At 26.2% G+C, this 19,257-nt stretch overlaps 1 protein-coding gene across 1 annotated transcript; it reads right to left on the bottom strand.

The window, feature by feature from the left end:
- Positions 1 to 3,475: 3,475 nt before the first annotated feature.
- LOC124932522 (protein FRIGIDA) lies at positions 3,476 to 6,965 on the bottom strand. Its single transcript, XM_047473169.1, has 3 exons — positions 5,920 to 6,965; positions 5,082 to 5,254; positions 3,476 to 4,475 (listed from the first exon to the last, which is right to left on the bottom strand). Exons 1-3 carry the CDS (start codon positions 6,929 to 6,931, stop codon positions 3,651 to 3,653), a joined length of 2,010 nt encoding a protein of 669 aa, XP_047329125.1. The 5' UTR covers positions 6,932 to 6,965; the 3' UTR covers positions 3,476 to 3,650.
- Positions 6,966 to 19,257: the final 12,292 nt, after the last annotated feature.

Here is a 19,257-nt window from a genome sequence, read left to right on the forward strand (position 1 = left end):
AACTCTTTAACCAACTAGGCTAACAACACTTTATATTTAAGATTCAACACCAAATTTGATGAACGCGAGACATTTTAATAATAAAAGTTCAAATTTTTAACTAACTAATATATATATATATAATGATGTTTAATTTTTAAAGTGTCCAGATTGCCGGGTCGAGAGCTGTGGTTAATTTGGATATTTATGTGAGAGTAAATGGATATTAGGGTCGGATTGTGGGTTGACCCGCCCATAAACTTAAAACGGTTAAAAATAAATTTAAAAATGTTATTTGTAGGTTTCGAACTTGCAACCTAACAAAATAAGTACAACCCTTTAACAAACTAGGCTAACAACACTTTATATTTAAGATTCAACACCAAATTTGATGAACGCGAGACATTTTAATAATAAAAGTTCAAATTTTTAACTAACTAATCTATATATATATATATATATATATAATGATGCTTAATTTTGAAAGTGTCCGGATTTCCGGGTCGAGAGCTGTGGTTAACTTGGATATTTATGTGAGAGTAAATTTATACTTGGGTCGGATTGTGGGTTGACCCGCCCATAAACTTAAAACGATTAAAAATAAATTTAAAAATGTTATTTGTAGGTTTCGAACTTGCAACCTAACAAAATAAGTACAACCCTTTAACAAACTAGGCTAACAACACTTTATATTTAAGATTCAACACCAAATTTGATGAACGCGAGACATTTTAATAATAAAAGTTCAAATTTTTAACTAACTAATCTATATATATATATATATATATATATATATAATGATGCTTAATTTTGAAAGTGTCCGGATTTCCGGGTCGAGAGCTGTGGTTAACTTGGATATTTATGTGAGAGTAAATTTATACTTGGGTCGGATTGTGGGTTGACCCGCCCATAAACTTAAAACGATTAAAAATAAATTTAAAAATATTATTTGTAGGTTTCGAACTTGCAACCTAACAAAACAAGTACAACCTTTTAACAAACTAGGCTAACAACACTTTATATTTAAGATTCAACACCAAATTTGATGAACGCGAGACATTTTAATAATAAAAGTTCAAATTTTTAACTAACTAATCTATATATATATATATATATATATATATATATATATATATATATATATATAATGATCCTTAATTTTGAAAGTGTCCGGATTTCCGGGTCGAGAGCTGTGGTTAACTTGGATATTTATGTGAGAGTAAATGTATACTTGGGTCGGATTGTGGGTTGACCCGCCCATAAACTTAAAACGGTTAAAAAAAATTTTAAAAATATTATTTGTAGGTTTCAAACTTGCAACCTAACAAAACAAGTACAACGTTTAACCAAATGTGATTGAGATGTGGTTTGTCAAGGGATAATAGACCGGTATCATTTAAAGTGGTTAAAAAATATGAATCAAATATTTAATTGACCAAAGTTTGAGGTTATGATGCTAATTATTAAAAAAATATGAATTAAATATTTGATTGACAAAGTGAAAGTGTAAAGTCACGAAATGATATTCATTCGGAAAAAATATGTGATGAAACATGTGAGAAAATAAGTTGTTTTATCGAAGTGAATAAAATGTGGAAATGAGAGCGTTATATTCTTTATTTTAATAATTTTGAACATTGAATAAATATTATTATAATTTTTTTAATTTATTTTATTTTTATCCTTATCCGTGTGTATCGTACGGAAATTTTGCTAGTATATATATAAGACACTTGAATCTTAAATTATTCTAATAAGTTAATTATTTAAAATAAAATAACAAAACTAACTTTAATAAAAGTTTCACCCGCAATTAAAATTAACAAGTAAAAAGCCCTTGTATAGTCTTGATGCATCTAATTATTATTGTCAATGAAATGAAAGTGACTTGTAACCATCAAAAGAAGACCGAAATAAAATCAAATGCATTTCATCACGCTGAAATAAACCAAATGTATGACAAATGCAATCTACACTAACATGCATGTCAACTGAAATTTAATGCTTTCTTTTTAGGATAACATTTCTGGTATTAATTTGCTATTTTAATTTATTATATTGATTGTGTAGTTATATAATATTACCTTATACTTTTCTTATTGCAATATTTGAGATGGAAAATGATTTGTTATTTTCTTTGCTTTATTAGAGCTTGATTGATGTACCTTATTTGGATGAAAAATCTTATTTATTGGTGTTATTGGGATAAAGTCATTAAAAAATATATATTTTTGATGATAATTTGATCCATATATTCATTAATAATGGAATAAGAGGTGAACCAAGGCCTAGTTTTCATATTCTAATGTTATTTTATGTTTTTTTTTTTATTTATTTTCTTCTTCTTATTCCTCTTTTATTTTAGATATTTACAAGTAAGAAGTCATTTATACAATTTTTTTTATAAAAAATATAAAAATAATAATTAGAAGAGAAATATTGGAATTAACCTCACAAATTATTTGAGAAAAAAAAATTTAGACCCTATGTTTGTTTGTGAAAAAAAAATTGTAGTTTGATGTTGGTTTATTGAATTTTTTTGAAAGAAATATGGCTAGATAAAAATTAATTTATTTGAGTTTTAATAGTTGAATTATTATATTGTTTTATATATTTAAATTTTAGAAAAATAAAATAAGAATATATATATTTTTTTTGTATTGGGAAATTGAATGATTTTATTAAAATAAAAGTCTTTTAATTTTATTGATTACCCTATAAAATGACATTTAGCTGTTATATATTAAATAAGAATGACTGTGAGATCGCAATAAGAATATTTTATAGTTAAATATCAAGTGAACGCTAAACTACTCAAAAAGAGATGAAAACTTTGACTTTGACCAATGGATCATAAAAATGGAGTATTTGTCAACACTCACTTTTAAGAAAAAGATGACAAATAAAGGCAACCCAATTTCTAATTTTAATGAATGAGTTTATTTGAAATTTTGAATATCTTATTCTTCAAAAAAGATAAATTATTGTTTTGGCTAAATTTTATTTTAAATGTTTTATTTAAAACAAAAAGTTATTACTTTAAAAACTTGTGATATAGTTGTAATTTTATATTGTCAAATCAAACTGTTTATTATTTGACAGGTTAACTCAAATTCATTCTTATTGAATCAATTTCAATAAGAATGAAATATAAAATTTTAAACTACTATAATGACTTATAAGGAGTTTGATAAAATTATTTTCAAATAACTCACAATTCAATTCAATTAATCTTCAGATCATTTTCAATCAACCATTTGCTTAAATCAAATTATCCATCAACAATCAAATTATTCAAAAACTAAAATATTTGTACTTTATTTGTTCTAACATTTTTAAATACTATATACAAATAATCTAGTTTTTCATCAAACCATTTTTAAAAAAATCTATATCAAACAAGGCCAAGGTATTCTGTATTTGTTTTTCAAATAAAAACTTGTTTATTCAAATAAACCCCATATCAAACAATGCCCAAAATACCATCCTCACAACAAAGTCACAAACAATAAGCAGATGTATCCAAAGTATCAAAATATTCAATATGAAGGTATGAATCGTTCACAATTCATGTTTAGACATTCTCTTCCTCTCCTTGCATTAAAACACCTAGAAATAAGTACACCACAAAATCACCATAAAAGGAGAAAGGAAGAACCTGATTGGCCATTTTAGTACAAATAAGAAGATGATGACGAGCCATAACCAGATCCCACAAATGGCAGTCCCTGCCCACGCACATTTTGCGGTTCAACAGCAACCCCTCGAGACAACAACAACCCATTAGCAGTAGTAACCTGTACAGTCTCACCAAAACTTCGCAAATTTTGCGGCTCAACCCTAAATCCACTGTGGTTCAATCCACTTTCCCCAATATTACCATATTGGTATGAGCCCAATCGAGAAGGGTTCGCCAATCGAGATCCAGGAACTTCATACGGAGGAACATTCCCCCTGAAAACCGCAGGCTCACCATAATTAGGTAGGGTTTCACGATCCCCCATTCGTAAATACCTATCAACTAGCAAATTCACATTATTATTATTGGCAGAATGAGATGGTGCAGATGGACTGTAGTAAATATGGGGGCTCTTATTTTCAATTGCCATTATTCTCATTCCAGGATTGTCGAAAGCAGCAGGATATATTGTAGAAGAAGAAACATTAACATTATTGTGCTGATGATGTAACAAAGGAGGACCCGAAGAAACATTAACATTATTGTGCTGATGATGTAACAAAGGAGGACCCGATAAACGCAATCTCTTTAGCTCTTGACTCTCTAAGTAAGCTGTGCGTTCATTCTCTTTGGCCCTCCTTTTTATAATTGGCATTTTTGATATTTTCTTATCAGTATCAGAAATCTCTTTGGCAAGACTAGCTATTGTGGCTTTTATTTCCCAACTTGGGAGAACTTCTGATTGATCGATGTTGTGATCTTCCAACAACTTCGCAACAGAGTTTAGGTCCGATAGATGCTTTATGTTTGCTTGATTCTGCACCATAATAAACCTCACGAATCAAAAGAAAAATCATAGGCCTTGTTTTTCATGAAAGGTTATTTTTGGATTTAATCCAAAAGAATTTTAAATATCGGATTTACTCTTATAACAGTTTAGTCATATACCCAAGGCCTTGCTTAATCTGGGTTATTTGAATTTATCACAAATAACCCACTATTCTCTCATCATTCATATTATCAACTAAATACCAAAATATCCCTAATTTCAAATTTTAAAATAATATCTTTTCACTATATATTCTACCCTAATATTCTTTTATCCAAACAATATATACCGAAAAAGGATTAATCTCAAATAACTAATCATCCAATTATCAATCAAAACATCAGACAAAATGCCATCTATTTCTATTTTTTTTTTTAAATTTTATTTCGTTATATGTTAATATTCCTAATGTTTCTTTTTACCTAATTTAATAACTTATACAGAACAAGGCCATTTGGGAATAACCTGGTTATACAAATAACCCAAGATCGAACAAGGCCAAAAAATCCACTATTTCATTAAACACGATTTCTTTTCAAATAACCCTACTATCAAACAAGCTCCTAGTAGTAGTTTATTAGGAGAAGACCATACCAGCACTTCCAAAGAAATATTTTCTGTATATTTTGTGCTCTTCCATCTTATTTCGGATTCCTGCAAGAAAGATAACAGAATGGTTTGAGGAAACCTATCCTCAATCCCAAATCTGTAAGCCAAGTCCATAGCCTCTACTTCCATCCTATTCTTCAACAATCCTTCAATTATCCCTGGAAGAGATATATGGGGCTATATCAGGAACAATCTGGCATTGAAATTTTACATGAACTAAAAATTACCCAGTCAAACATATGTAAAACTGATTGTATTGATATAAATGAGTCATCGAAAGTAATCAATTCATAGAATAACGCAAAGAAAGTCTTGTAGAAAGGGGACAAAACCAAACTGAAGTAGACATCAAATTCAAGAACATTTTGAGAAACATATTTCTTCAAAACTTGGGATGGCTAAATGAATATTATGACAGGAGATTGTTGGTTGCATATGAATTGGCAAAAAAGAGTTACATAAGAAGAAACAGACAATCGATCTTTAACACAACATTTTGTTATGAACCCAATAGTTTTCCAAGTATAATAGTAACATACGACAAAAATAGAAGAATGAGATTATGAGCAAACAGTATAAGCTTGGATACCGAAGGCGGAAGGCCAAACAATTATAATACAAGATAAATCAGAGTACGACAATACTAAACTTAACATAACCTAATATGAAAACCGGTGAAGGTTACATAACTCTTCCTACTACTAACTATCAAATATTTAAGGAATCTACTAACTATCAACTAATTTGAGAAATCTACTAACTATTTGTTAGGAATCTGTCATATTTTAATGAATCACATGGTGGTGGGACACCGAATATTTACCTGGAATCCTTTTGGCAAGAACAGCAGACTTGCGAAGCAAATCATCCATCTCTCTAGTCTTAATTGCCTTAATCAAACCCCTAATATCATCATTTTTAAATGTTTTTGGTAAGCCAAAACAACAAATTAACAGAAGCAATCCTCGGGCATCCAACTCACAAGCTTTTGAGACACCACCTTCCTTATTAAGACGATCTCTCCATGTAATTGCAGCTTCATGCGCCAGTGCTCTGGAATCAGAATCAATCTGATCATCATTGTATTCCATTCGCAAGAAGCATTCCAGTGCAAAAATTGAAGCTTGTCTCGAAGGAACCATCTTTGAGTTCTCAGTAAAAGCTCTGATACTCTGAATGTAAAAACCACCTAAGCAATCTAACACCATCTTTGCCGGACTCGACGCTAGTCTCAATGCCACTGGAATTTCCTCAACAAGCTTCGGGATATCTTCAAGATTGGCAACGATGTACCTGCGTAAGGCACGACCGGACATGGTTTTGCACAAATGCTCAACCTCGGTAAGAGAAGGCGATAGTTTATTATCTGTTACCTGTAGGCTATCATCATCGCAAGAAGACTCCACCTTGATTAGCAAAGGACCCTTGTTACTATCCGGTGCCTTTTCATGTTTAGCCAACCTGCCAACCGATTTCAACTTCTTAAAAGGTTTCGATTTAGATGGAGAAACAATTTGGGTGAATGAAGATTGAGATAATTTGGAGTCGATGAAGTTGCGAATGAAATCAAGATGTTCATGTAACTCATCGTACTGGATTAAGAATCCGGATAAAGATGCGAAAACATTACGGAGTTGGGTGATGGAATTGATGCCATTAGGTTTTGACTGATCGTTCGAGGGTTCCTGACCAGGATTGTAAGAGATTGATTGGACAGATCTTCCAGTGTGATTCATAGATGATTTCAAAGGTAAATGTCGGTCGGAAGAGGCCGAGGATGGATGAGAAACGGGATTAGTTTCATCGGTGGCGGCAGGCGGTGGAGGATTTGCCATTGGCACTATGACTTGAAAATATTTTGTGGAAGGAAGGAAGGAAGTACACTCTATTATACCCTATTTTAATAAGAAGACAATGAGATAAACACTTCTTTTTCTCCTTAAACTTTATTCATATTATCATATTATTCTTTCAAAGTATTTTTTGTCTTATTTAGCTCCCCTATTAAAACAAGTTTAAAATACATTTTTTAAGTTAATTTTAAAATTGAACATCATTCCTTATATATATTAAGATCTTGTAATTTAATTCTCACCCATAATTCTTTATATTGACATTTATATTGAATGGAAACTATAAAAGGAAATTCACATCGGGTGATTCTTCAAATCAACAAAATCGTCGACAATCTATTTCCTCGTTAGGTCCAAACATAAGAGAAAGAATCGGATTTTTCAAATCAAATGAATAGTCTAACCAATAGGGTTTTTTATCGCACGTTCATAGTGCCCAAAATCCTAGGCAATTTTGAATATGGTCTTATATAAGACTTGACCGATATATAGGATTCTTGGCTAAGATTCGGTCTTGGGTGCTTTCGAAAACATAAGTATCAAGGAGAAATGAGCTATTCATAGATCTACTTGGTAAAAACAATCATTTTTATATAATAGATTGAATGCACTTTTTTTATGTCGCTTACTAGTCAAATTTCTTTCTTCAAGGTTCAATTTTGGGAAACATACACTATTAATATTAACCGAACAACTTGAATTATTGTAGATTTTTGTCTCGACTATGATATTGTAGTTTTTTTATCTTATATTTGTGTGTATTAGTACATATATAATATATTATATTGATATATTATTATATATTTTTTATATTATTAATGTAACTCAAGTATAAATACCTTTATTATATTAAATAAGGATACACAATATTATTCTAATACAATCTTCTTTCTCTCATTAACTAACATGGTATTAGAGTTTAGGCTCTAGGTTTTATAGCCGTTTAAGGTTTGTGTATTTATTTCTGAATATTGATGTTCATATTAATTCAATTTTAATGGATAAGTCTTCCAAATTTGCATTCTTTATCATTGCTGATGTCACAAGTATTTCATTAGAGAACACTTTCCCCAAATTTTCTTTTAAAGACATTCAATCATTTTTACAAAAACTTCAATCAAATCATGGTACTACATCTTCTCCAATCTTATCTTCTTAAGTGTTATCTACCACACCAGGTAATTCTACCTCAATATTTTTTGATTCAGAATGTTGTAATCATATGACTTCTGAATCCTCTTTTCTCACATCCACAATAAAGCTTATTATTCCTTATGTTGTTCATACTGCTGATAATACTACTTTGAATGTTCAAACTATTGGTACCACTCAAACTTCTATATTGTCCTTACTTGAAACATTTTTTGTTCCAAAACTTTCGTTAAATCTTATTTATGTTGGATAACTATGTGATCTCGGTTTTAACATAACTTTTTTCGAGTAATGGTTTGGTTGTGTTGTGCAAGATCCACGAACAAATAAAATCATTGGAATAAGATGTAAGGTTGGACGATTGTTTGAGCTCACTTCTTTATCTCTTCCATCACAAAATTTTGTTAGAGCTATCACTTCTCAAATTTGGCCTCTCGATTAGGTCACCCTTCTACATATCGTTTGAGTTCTTTAATTTCTAGTGGTTCTTTAGGCCCTATTAAGACTAAAACTTTTGATTGTATTTTTTGTGAGTTTTCTAAAGGACACACTTTACATTTTTTTTCCTAATGATTCTAATTCCTTAGCACCTTTTTATATGATTCACTTTAAATATTTGGGGTCCTACACAACATAATACTATGGGTAGTTTAAAATATTATGTGATATTTATTAACGATTTTCTCGTTGTACATGGATCTATTTGATGCGTAATAGGTCTGAATTATCCTCAATTTACATTCGACTTGCTAATATGATTCAAACTCAATTTCCTCCAAAATTAAAATCTTGCGCATTGATAATGCCATGGAATACAAAGACACAAAATTCATAAAATCTGTAGCACAAGAAGGCACAATTATTCAAAGATACTGTCTTAAAACTTTTTAACAAAATGGTCTGGCAAAACGAAAACATAGACACATTCTTAATGTTGTTCGAGCCCTTCTCATCTCGTCTTCTTGTCCCGATAACTTTTGAGGAGAAACAACTTTCACTACTAATTATACTATCAATTGTATTCCTTCTCTTTTCATATGTAACATCTCTCCTTTTGACTGTCTTTTTAATCGAGTTCTGAATTATCAAACTCTCAAAGTTTTTGGATGTGTTTGTTTTGTTTTATTACAACCTCATGAATACACTAAATTAAAACCTCAAATTCGATTATATTGTTTCTTAGGTTATGGAATCGAACACAAAGAATACATGTGTTGGGATCCATTGTCTCAACGTCTTCGTATCTCTCGTCATGTATCATTTTGAGAACATAAGATGTTTCAACTCTATCTAAATTTAGAGTCAATGAACCTCCTACTCAATTTTTTTGTGATCCTACCATACCTATATTTCTTGACATTTCTTGTGTAGGACCATTTAACAACTCATGCAACTCAACTCCATCTGCATTTCCTACATCGACATCTTCTCCATCTCAAAATCCCGCACATACCTCATCTGATCATATCATTCAAGAATCTTCTTATTTTCCACCACCACCACCACCTCCTCGTCGTACCAATCGTGTAAGTCAACCTTCTGTTCGTCTTTGTAACTTTCATGTGTACTCATCTATTGTCTCTCTCTATGAACCTCAAACTTTTCGCGAGGCCAACTCTAACCCTTTGTGGCAACAAGCAATGATAGAAAAAATTACAAGCACTTACCAAGAGAAAAACTTGGGACTTGGTTGATTTACATTCACATAAGTCAATCGTTGGTTGTAAATGGGGTTTTAAAATTAAGACACGAACAGATGGTTCAGTTGAACGATATAAAGCTCGCCTGTTGTTAAGGGATATACTCAAGAATATGGTATTGATTATAAGGAAATGTTTGCTTCTGTCACTCAATTGACCTCGGTTCGTAACCTCATTGTAGTAGCTGCTAGCAAAAGATGACAACTATTTCAAATGGATGTCAAAAATACATTAATGGTGAACTAACAAAACAAGTGTATATGCAACCTCTACCTGGGTATGATTATCCTCCAAATAAAGTTTGTAGACTCCGCAAAGCTCTTTATGGTCTCAAACAAGCTCCTAGGGAGTGGTTCGCCAAATTTAGCTACATCATTGGTAATATTAGTTTCAAATCCAGCTCTTATGATCATGCATTGTTTTTGTGCAAAATAGATCAAGGTTGTACCTTACTTTACTTTATGTGGATGAAATGATAATTATTGGTGATGACACAAATGGAATTCGCGATCTCAAAAATTTTCTACACCAACAATTTGAAAAATGACATTAACAATCATAAGAATGGATGATGTGTTTAAAATACTCTTCTCTATATGTCCCATAGATCAACATGAATAAATTTAAAAAAAAACTTGGTTTTTTATCCACTTATTGTAAATGGAAATATTTGTATTTTTATAAATGTATAAATATTATATTAAAATTTTCATTCAAATAATCTGAAAATGTAAATTTGATAATATCATAAGGAGGGTGTCCTAACCATTTATGAATCAAAACATAATCAACAACACTATTAAAAGAATTGTTAACAACATATATAATTTTCACGGTTTGAAAAAAGACTACTTTGTGAAATATAAATTTTCAATCCTTTTCTCGAGAATCACCTTTAACATTTTCTTTAGTTCATGCAAATAACACATACTTTTCGAAAACACACTCCATTTTATTCTTTTTTACAAATTTAGAACTGTAATTAAAGAATATTTAAAATAATTTATATATGTTTATATATATTATAATATTTTAAGTTTTAGTTCATTAGTTCAACATTTTCTATATAAGTTATATTTCTAGAAGATCCATACTTAAATAATATTAAGTGTTTCTAACTTTTTCAAATTATTAAACATATTTTTATTATTAATAAATTATCTTTATTTATACTTATTTGTTCATTAATATTGAGATTATAATCAAACAGATTAAATAAAAATATATTTTCAATATATTTGAAAATGAATACTTACCTGCATGTAGAGGAAGTACCTATATCATTTATTTTCAATGGGTTAGAAATCTTATCTTGAAAATAGTAGAAATATATATATATATATATATATATATATATATATATTTTGTTACAAATAAATAAAATAAATTATAATATACAAAGAACAAAATCACCATAATACAATGTTGATTGAGGCATGTGCTTAACACATTTTCCTTAAATCAGTTCCACCGTCTCCCCTTGTACTGAAGCTTATCACAGATGACTGTCTTCTAGGGTATAACAAATCTAGTAGTGATTCAGTACCAGAATCACTACGCAACAAACTTGCCAAAGTACCTGAATCAATCACCGGGTTTCAACGGAAATACGACGAGTCGAGAACTCAAAGAACCCTCGATTGAGTGAGAAACTCGAAGAACACTCAAATGAGTGAAGAACTCGAAGAACATTCAAGAAAATAATTTTTTTTTTGAATTCTAGAGAGTAAAAAAGAGATATATGAGACATATGAAGAGTCCAACATGAGGTGATATTTATAACTGGAAATTAAACCATCACAGTAAAATCATTTATCAATTTAACGACTGCCATTCCGAGACTCTTGACATTTCAAGACTCTTAACATTCGATCATATCCATTTGCATTCGATCTTATCCACTGAAATTAAATTTCACAAAAAATTCACATTTAAATTTGGTATGAATTTATATTTATTTGAATTAAATTACATTTAATTTATTTATCCAAATTTATATTTCCATTTAATTAATGGAATTATTTAAAATTCCAACAATCTCTACATTAATGAAATTGAAAGATTAACTCGTTGAAAGGTTCAATAGTTGAATCTTACATAAGATAGGTATGTGTAATCCTTTGAACATTCCATTATGAAAGTATATAACTTTACTAGCTGATTAGTAAACTCGATGTCCTTGAACTATTCTACCATTTTTGTAAACGATTACACACTTTCACATAGAATTCTTCTTGATACATGTCAAACTCTCATGGTTGTGTCCGTTTTTTTCCATGGAACACGCGCCTAGTTCTGTGAGAGGGTCTAGAATTGAGCCGTGCAATTCCTTTGAAACGACCCCACTTCTCCTTCACATAAATGTTCTCTTTGCTCACAAAGAATCATTAAAAGCGATATGCTCATCCTCGTCAAAATATATATTGTTTCGTTATAGGATTAATCTTAAACAATAACTTTTCAAGTTAGTACAATAGGTTGTCTCATTGAACCTAGTTCTTAGGATGTCCAATCTGCATAGGTTGGGTTTTTATTTATACCAACTTATAATAGGCTCATGTCTTTAAAAGACTTTCAAACTAACTCTCTATTAAATAGTTTGTTTAGTGGATCACAATATTATCCTTGACTAATATAGTCAAATGTGATAACTCTATTATAGAGTACAGTCTAATGGCATTATGTATATGACGTGTATGTCTAGATTTGTCATTTACTCTAAGTTTGTCTAATTTCATATCACAATAATTAGAAATTTCCTTTTATACAATCTTGGAATATCTTCTAATAACCATAGTCATTCATATATACTTATCATTTAACCATTCTTTTGTGAAAATATTGTTTACTTGATTAACTAGTAGACAAAATGTCTTTGAACTATTGTGCCTTCGTGTAAATGATTACATATTTCACAAAAAATATATTTTTTGTTAGAAGATTTCCACCCATATAGTTTCACTTTCAAGTGTAAACATATTCACTTGTAGATGTAAAGTCTTTCATATCACTTTATCATTTGATAACAACATGATGCCTTATTTAGTGCAACTCACATCGAATCATTTTTATCGTAATTTTTAACGATAAAAATATCGTTTAAAGACACATAATGAAATAACCACTTTCATTGTCTTTTTGATATACACAATTATCATATTTATTAATTTTTTAGTTAAAAACAAAAGTATGATCAAAATTTTCATACCATTATTGTAAATATTGTTATAAGTCATACAAAACTTTACAAGCAAAGTTTTCTTTATTAATTAATTTCATAAAATATATTTTGAAGATATTTGTTCTTCAGATTTGTATGAAAATAATATTAAAGAAAAACGCGTCTCTTTATTTTAAACCATCATAAAATCAAATTGAGCACCAACTAAGCAAATTTAAACAAGACATTTTATTGTTATGTTAAGTTGCGCAATTTTATTTTTTTGTAGAGAATATATTTCTCTAACAATAGATCATCATTTTATTTATCATAATATACACAATAATACTTTGTGTTATTATCAATAAAAAAAATTCCCCTCCCACATTCGTGTTGGTACTTTTTAAAACACGCATCTATGGAATTAAATCCAAAGTTTTTTTTAATCAGAAGATTACCACACAATTATTTTGTTATATTTATCATTAAATTAATAAGATAACTATTATTGTGAACATTTAATTGAATAAATCATTCATATATAATTTCTATATAAGAGATTAAAATGTTTATTCATATATAAATCAATCTTCACATAATCTCTATATAAGAAACTATAATGTTGAATCAATTAAAATATTCATTTCAACATATTATTTCTATAAAAGAAATTATAATATTTAATCAAATAAATATTCATCATCATGTCACATGAATGATTTATATAAAAGAAATCATCATGTTTTAAGCGTCGTTGGCTTAAGCCGCTTGAACATTTATTTTTGGTTGGACGTTTGCATCCGATGATGTGGGCACATATGCGACATCATTTCTCAAATCAATTAATATTTTTACTTGTAAGGCCAAATCAAACAAGATCTTGTAAGGCCAAATCAAACAAGATCTTATTATCGAGATCTAGAACCAAATAGGTCATCTCTATTAATGTCGCATAATTATCTTTTTGGCTCTTCGAATCCAAGCTAAACAACTCTTCAACTTCTTAGTCTCCAACTTTACCACTATTACAACATTCTTTTTCCTTGAATCTATTTATTTTCTTTGACTCCACTTTGTAACAAATAAATATATACACACATTTTAAAATTTATCTTAATACCATAATAAAATATAGTATATAAAACAATGTATAAATAAATAGATCATCTCTCCTTATTTAGTAATCATCATACCACCTTTAATTAATTATTGACGCTTAATTAATTTAAGAAATATATATTATAGTTAATTATTTTAAAACTGAAACCATATGTTTCAATTATAATTAATTTTAATTACTGTAAATATGTAAATATGTAAATATAACGATCAATTCTCTGAAATTTTAAAGTTAACTTTATACACTAGTAAAAAATGTGTTTTTAACGGCGAAATTTTACGGCGGTATTTAAAACCGTAGTTAATACCTTGTTTTTAACTGTGGTATATAAAACCGCCTTTAAAAGTCTTATATTTAACTACGGTATATAAAACCGCCTTTAAAAGTCTTACATTTAACTGTGGTATATAAAAACCGTAGTTAAAAGCCTTATATTTAACTGCGGTTCTTTATACCGTAGTTAAAGTCTTATCTCTAATGTGGTTTTTTGTTTTTTATACCTCAATTAAAATCTTATGTTTAACTGCGTTATATAGATCCACATTTAAAAGTCTTATATTATTATAAATCATAAAAAAAAATTATTAATTGAGATAAGTTCAAAAGAGAATATTAGATAAGTTAATTAAAATATATATACTCGTAAAATATTATTTTATTAGTTCAATAAACATACCTTACATGAATTAACAATGAAAAAACGAAATAATAAAATATTATAGTGAGACTTCATATTTATATATAGTTTTATATTCTACTAACTTAATTTAGTTTATAAATAATTCTAAAAATAATATTAAATTTTATTAATATTTTTCTCTCTTATAATTAATGATAAATTAATTAATTTGTAGAGACAAAGAGAAATTAATTAATAAGAGGAGAAATAAATTAATTATTAAGAGGAGGGAGAATATTCGGTGTTTTATGGGAATATTTTATTTTTGGCGGACTTTCGGTCCCATATTCACGTTCCCTATCATTACTCTTAAATAATAAAATAATAGACTAATTTATTACTAATTACTTTTATAAAATAATATATATATATATATATATATTAAGATAAAATATTTATTATTTTTTAACCTTTATAATTTAGTATGCACTATTATATTTTTTAAGTCAAATAAATTTTAAAAATATAGAAAACTAGATTTTTTTTTATTTACATTATTAAAATATGTTTAATGAGGATTTGATATTGTCAAGACTATTTTTTTTATTAATTAATGGAGATAAATTGTTATCAAATATTTATTTAGAATTTTTGTTGTATTATTTTTTAAACTTATATTTTAATTAAATTCATAAAATAATGTAATAAATATAAATATATATATATATATTAACAAATATTAAGACTTTTATAAAATGAAATATTGAAAATATATATTATATATATATATATATATATATATATATATATATATATATATTATATACTATATACGATGATGAAAGAGAATGATTTGAAGTTGAAAAAATGAAAGAGCGTGAGGAAAATAAAAAATAGAAGAGAAAAAGTTATTTAGTTTTTTCAACCAATTAATACGTCATTCCCTCCCCTAAGTTCCATCCCAATCCTCTCTCATATGTATATATAAATTTTTTTTATAAAAATAAGTTAAAAATAAATATTAATTTAATTTTAAAAAGCTAAATAAGATTATTTCTATGCATTATCTTAGAAATTTAATTTAAATATAAGTTTAAAGAAGTTACTTTGTCAATAATTATATATAATTACAAATTAAAATATTAACCTATTATATCGATTAAATTTAAATTAAATTTAGTTTCATAATTTTATATACATTTAGTTTATAAATAATACTAAAATATTAACCAAATTAAAATATTAACCAATTAATACGTCATTCCCTCCCCTAAGTTCCATCCCAATCCTCTCTCATATGTATATATAAATTTTTTTTTATAAAAATAAGTTAAAAATAAATATTAATTTAATTTTAAAAAGCTAAATAAGATTATTTCTATGCATTATCTTAGAAATTTAATTTAAATATAAGTTTAAAGAAGTTACTTTGTCAATAATTATATATAATTACAAATTAAAATATTAACCTATTATATCGATTAAATTTAAATTAAATTTAGTTTCATAATTTTATATACATTTAGTTTATAAATAATACTAAAAATAATATTAAATCTTATTAATATTTTTTTCTTTCACTAATTTAATAGACTAATTCATCACTAATTATTTTATAAAATAAAATTCAAAATAATAAAAAAATCTAGTTTATAAGTTTATATTTATATATAACAAATGTCTTATACAAAGTAATTTGTTATGTGAATCACAATTATATAAAAAATTTAAATATTTTTTATTTAAGATTAGTTAACGTAATTATCACAATTAATAATTAATGGTAAATAATTTAATCACATTTACAAATATTATATCTAAATTTCAAATAATATAATATATATATATATATATTATATATTTATTTTAATTGAAGATAAACATTTTATCATTTTAATCAAAATTTATATTTAAATTATGTCTTTTATAAAATAATATATAAATATATATTAAGATAAACTATTTATCATTTTTGTATAGACCTTTATATAATTTGGTATTCACTATTATCTTTTTAAGTGAAATAAATTCTAAAAATATGAATAATTAGTCATTTTTTATTTCATTTAGATTCTTAAAATATGTTTAATGGAGATTTAATATTGTCAAGATTATTTTTTTTATTGATTAATGAAGATAAATTGTTATCAATTATTTACTTAGCATTTTGTTGTATTATTTTTTTAACTTATATTTTAATTAAAATTTTGAAATAATATAATAAATATATATATATATATACTAATTAACATTATTAAGACTTTAAATATATATAGTGATTGATTCAATAATTATATATTATTATAAATTTAAATATTAAACTATTATATCGATAAAAAAAAATTTAGTTTCATAATTTTATATATATTTAGTTTATAAATAATGCTAAAAATAATATTAAATCTTATTAATATTTAATCACTAATTAAATAATAAATTAAATAATAGACTAATTCATCTCAAATTAATTCATAAAATTAAATTTTAATTAATAACAAAAGTCTAATTTATAACTTTATATTTATATAGATAACAAACATCATAAAAACTAGGTAATTTGTACCGTTCATCACAATTATATAAATATTTTTAATTTTTTTTATTTAAAATTAATTTTATATTAAATAATTTAATCATATTTACAAATAATATATCTAAATTTCAAATAATACAATATATATATATATATATAATATTAATATATTTTAATTGAAGATAAACTCTCTATCATTTTAGTCAAAATTTATATCTAAATTACTTTTATAAAATTATATATATATATATATATTAAAATAAACTTTTTATCATTTTTGTGTAAACTTTTATAATTTGATATATATATTATGATAAACTCTTTATCAAATAAATTCTAAAAATATGGAAGACTAGTCATTTTTATCTCATTTACATTCCTAATATATTTAAACGATGATTTGATCATTTCAATTCAATGACTATTTTCTTATTGATTAATGGAGATAAATTGTCATCAATTATTTATTTAGCATTTTTGTTATATTTGTTTTTGAATTTAGTTTAAACTCAAATGTATTTAAAATTGTAATTTGTTTAATTATTAATAATATTTTTGTATTTTAATTTATAAATTATAAAATACAATAAAAATATTTTTGGTTTTTAATTAATGAAAAAAAAATAAAATAAAAACTAATTAAGAAAGTGTGTGAAAGTATTTTTTTATTTTATTTCTAATTTATGTTTAGATAAATATTTAGGATCGTTAATAATATGGTAATCATAAGTAATAATAAAAGCGACGGAAAAATATAAACTTTTTAGTACGAGAATATAAATATTTTTTATAAAAAATTATTGTTTATAAAATTTATAATTATATATCAGTTTTAATTAATATTAGTGTTTATTTTTTATAATATTTGTACTTTATAAAATAAAATAAAATTTTTAATTTTTAAATATGAATAAAATAAATATAAGAATTTAATTAAAAAATAAAATGCATATAATATCTTTGAATTATATAATATGTAAATTTATAAATATAATTGAGAATTATTGTATTTAATATTATGTTATTTTTAATTATATAAAATAATAAAAATATTAAAGAATTAAGGGTTATTTATTCCACTTCACCCAGTACTCCATTTTCTTCTCCACGGTTTCACCTTCCTCTTTTTGTGGAGCTTTAACCTACTCTAATTAATCGAGCACTATCTAAATTTCTATTCTCTTTTACTCATTATCTACCTTCCCTTTATCTTTCTAGCGCTTCACCTTACTCACTCGATACATGATACATTTGTAGAAGATTTATGCATTGTAAGTATAGTACTCTCTGGTACATTTGAAGAAGATTTCTGCATTGTAAGTATAGTACTTTTGTTTCATCGGCCAGGTCCTCCATCTTGTAGATAATGATTATTTGTAAGTTTGTAAAGATGCATTTATTAAGTTATGTTATGGTGTATTAATAGAAGTATTAAAGAAATTTGGTCATTGAATATAATTAACTTTATTTATGAATTTTAAGTTATCAAAATGTGGTTGTCATTTATATAAATTTGAAAAAACTAATGAATGTTCTAAATTTATTTCCTCATTTTTCTCCATGATTTTATTTAAGTGATAGTGATCTCTTTTGGAATGTCCAAGACAAGGACAAATAGATGGAACAATAAAATTTCTTTGAGAGAAATTTGCAGCGCGCCGCATTAGCATGTTAATATGAATTCTCTCTTACAACTAATTTATCAAATGTAATTTATATCCATTTATTTAATATAGGAAATATTTTACTTAGTTCTTGCTTGTTAAAAAGAAGTAAAAAAATGTAATTTGTTACTAATTGATAAAAGGAAGAGAAGGAAGAGAAGTTGTTTCAAATTTTGGAATTTGATCATTTTTATTGATATAATAAAGTTTATTTTGTATGACTTTAAATACTATATAATTATATTTTGATGTAATTATATTTGGATATAATTATATTTTTAGGTAATATTATAATATAAAAATGGAGTGTTAATTATATAATATTATTTTGAATGATTTTTATTGTTGCCAATTGACTAT

Source organism: Impatiens glandulifera, chromosome 3 (genome assembly GCF_907164915.1).
Source record: "Impatiens glandulifera chromosome 3, dImpGla2.1, whole genome shotgun sequence".
Classification (NCBI taxonomy): domain Eukaryota; kingdom Viridiplantae; phylum Streptophyta; class Magnoliopsida; order Ericales; family Balsaminaceae; genus Impatiens; species Impatiens glandulifera.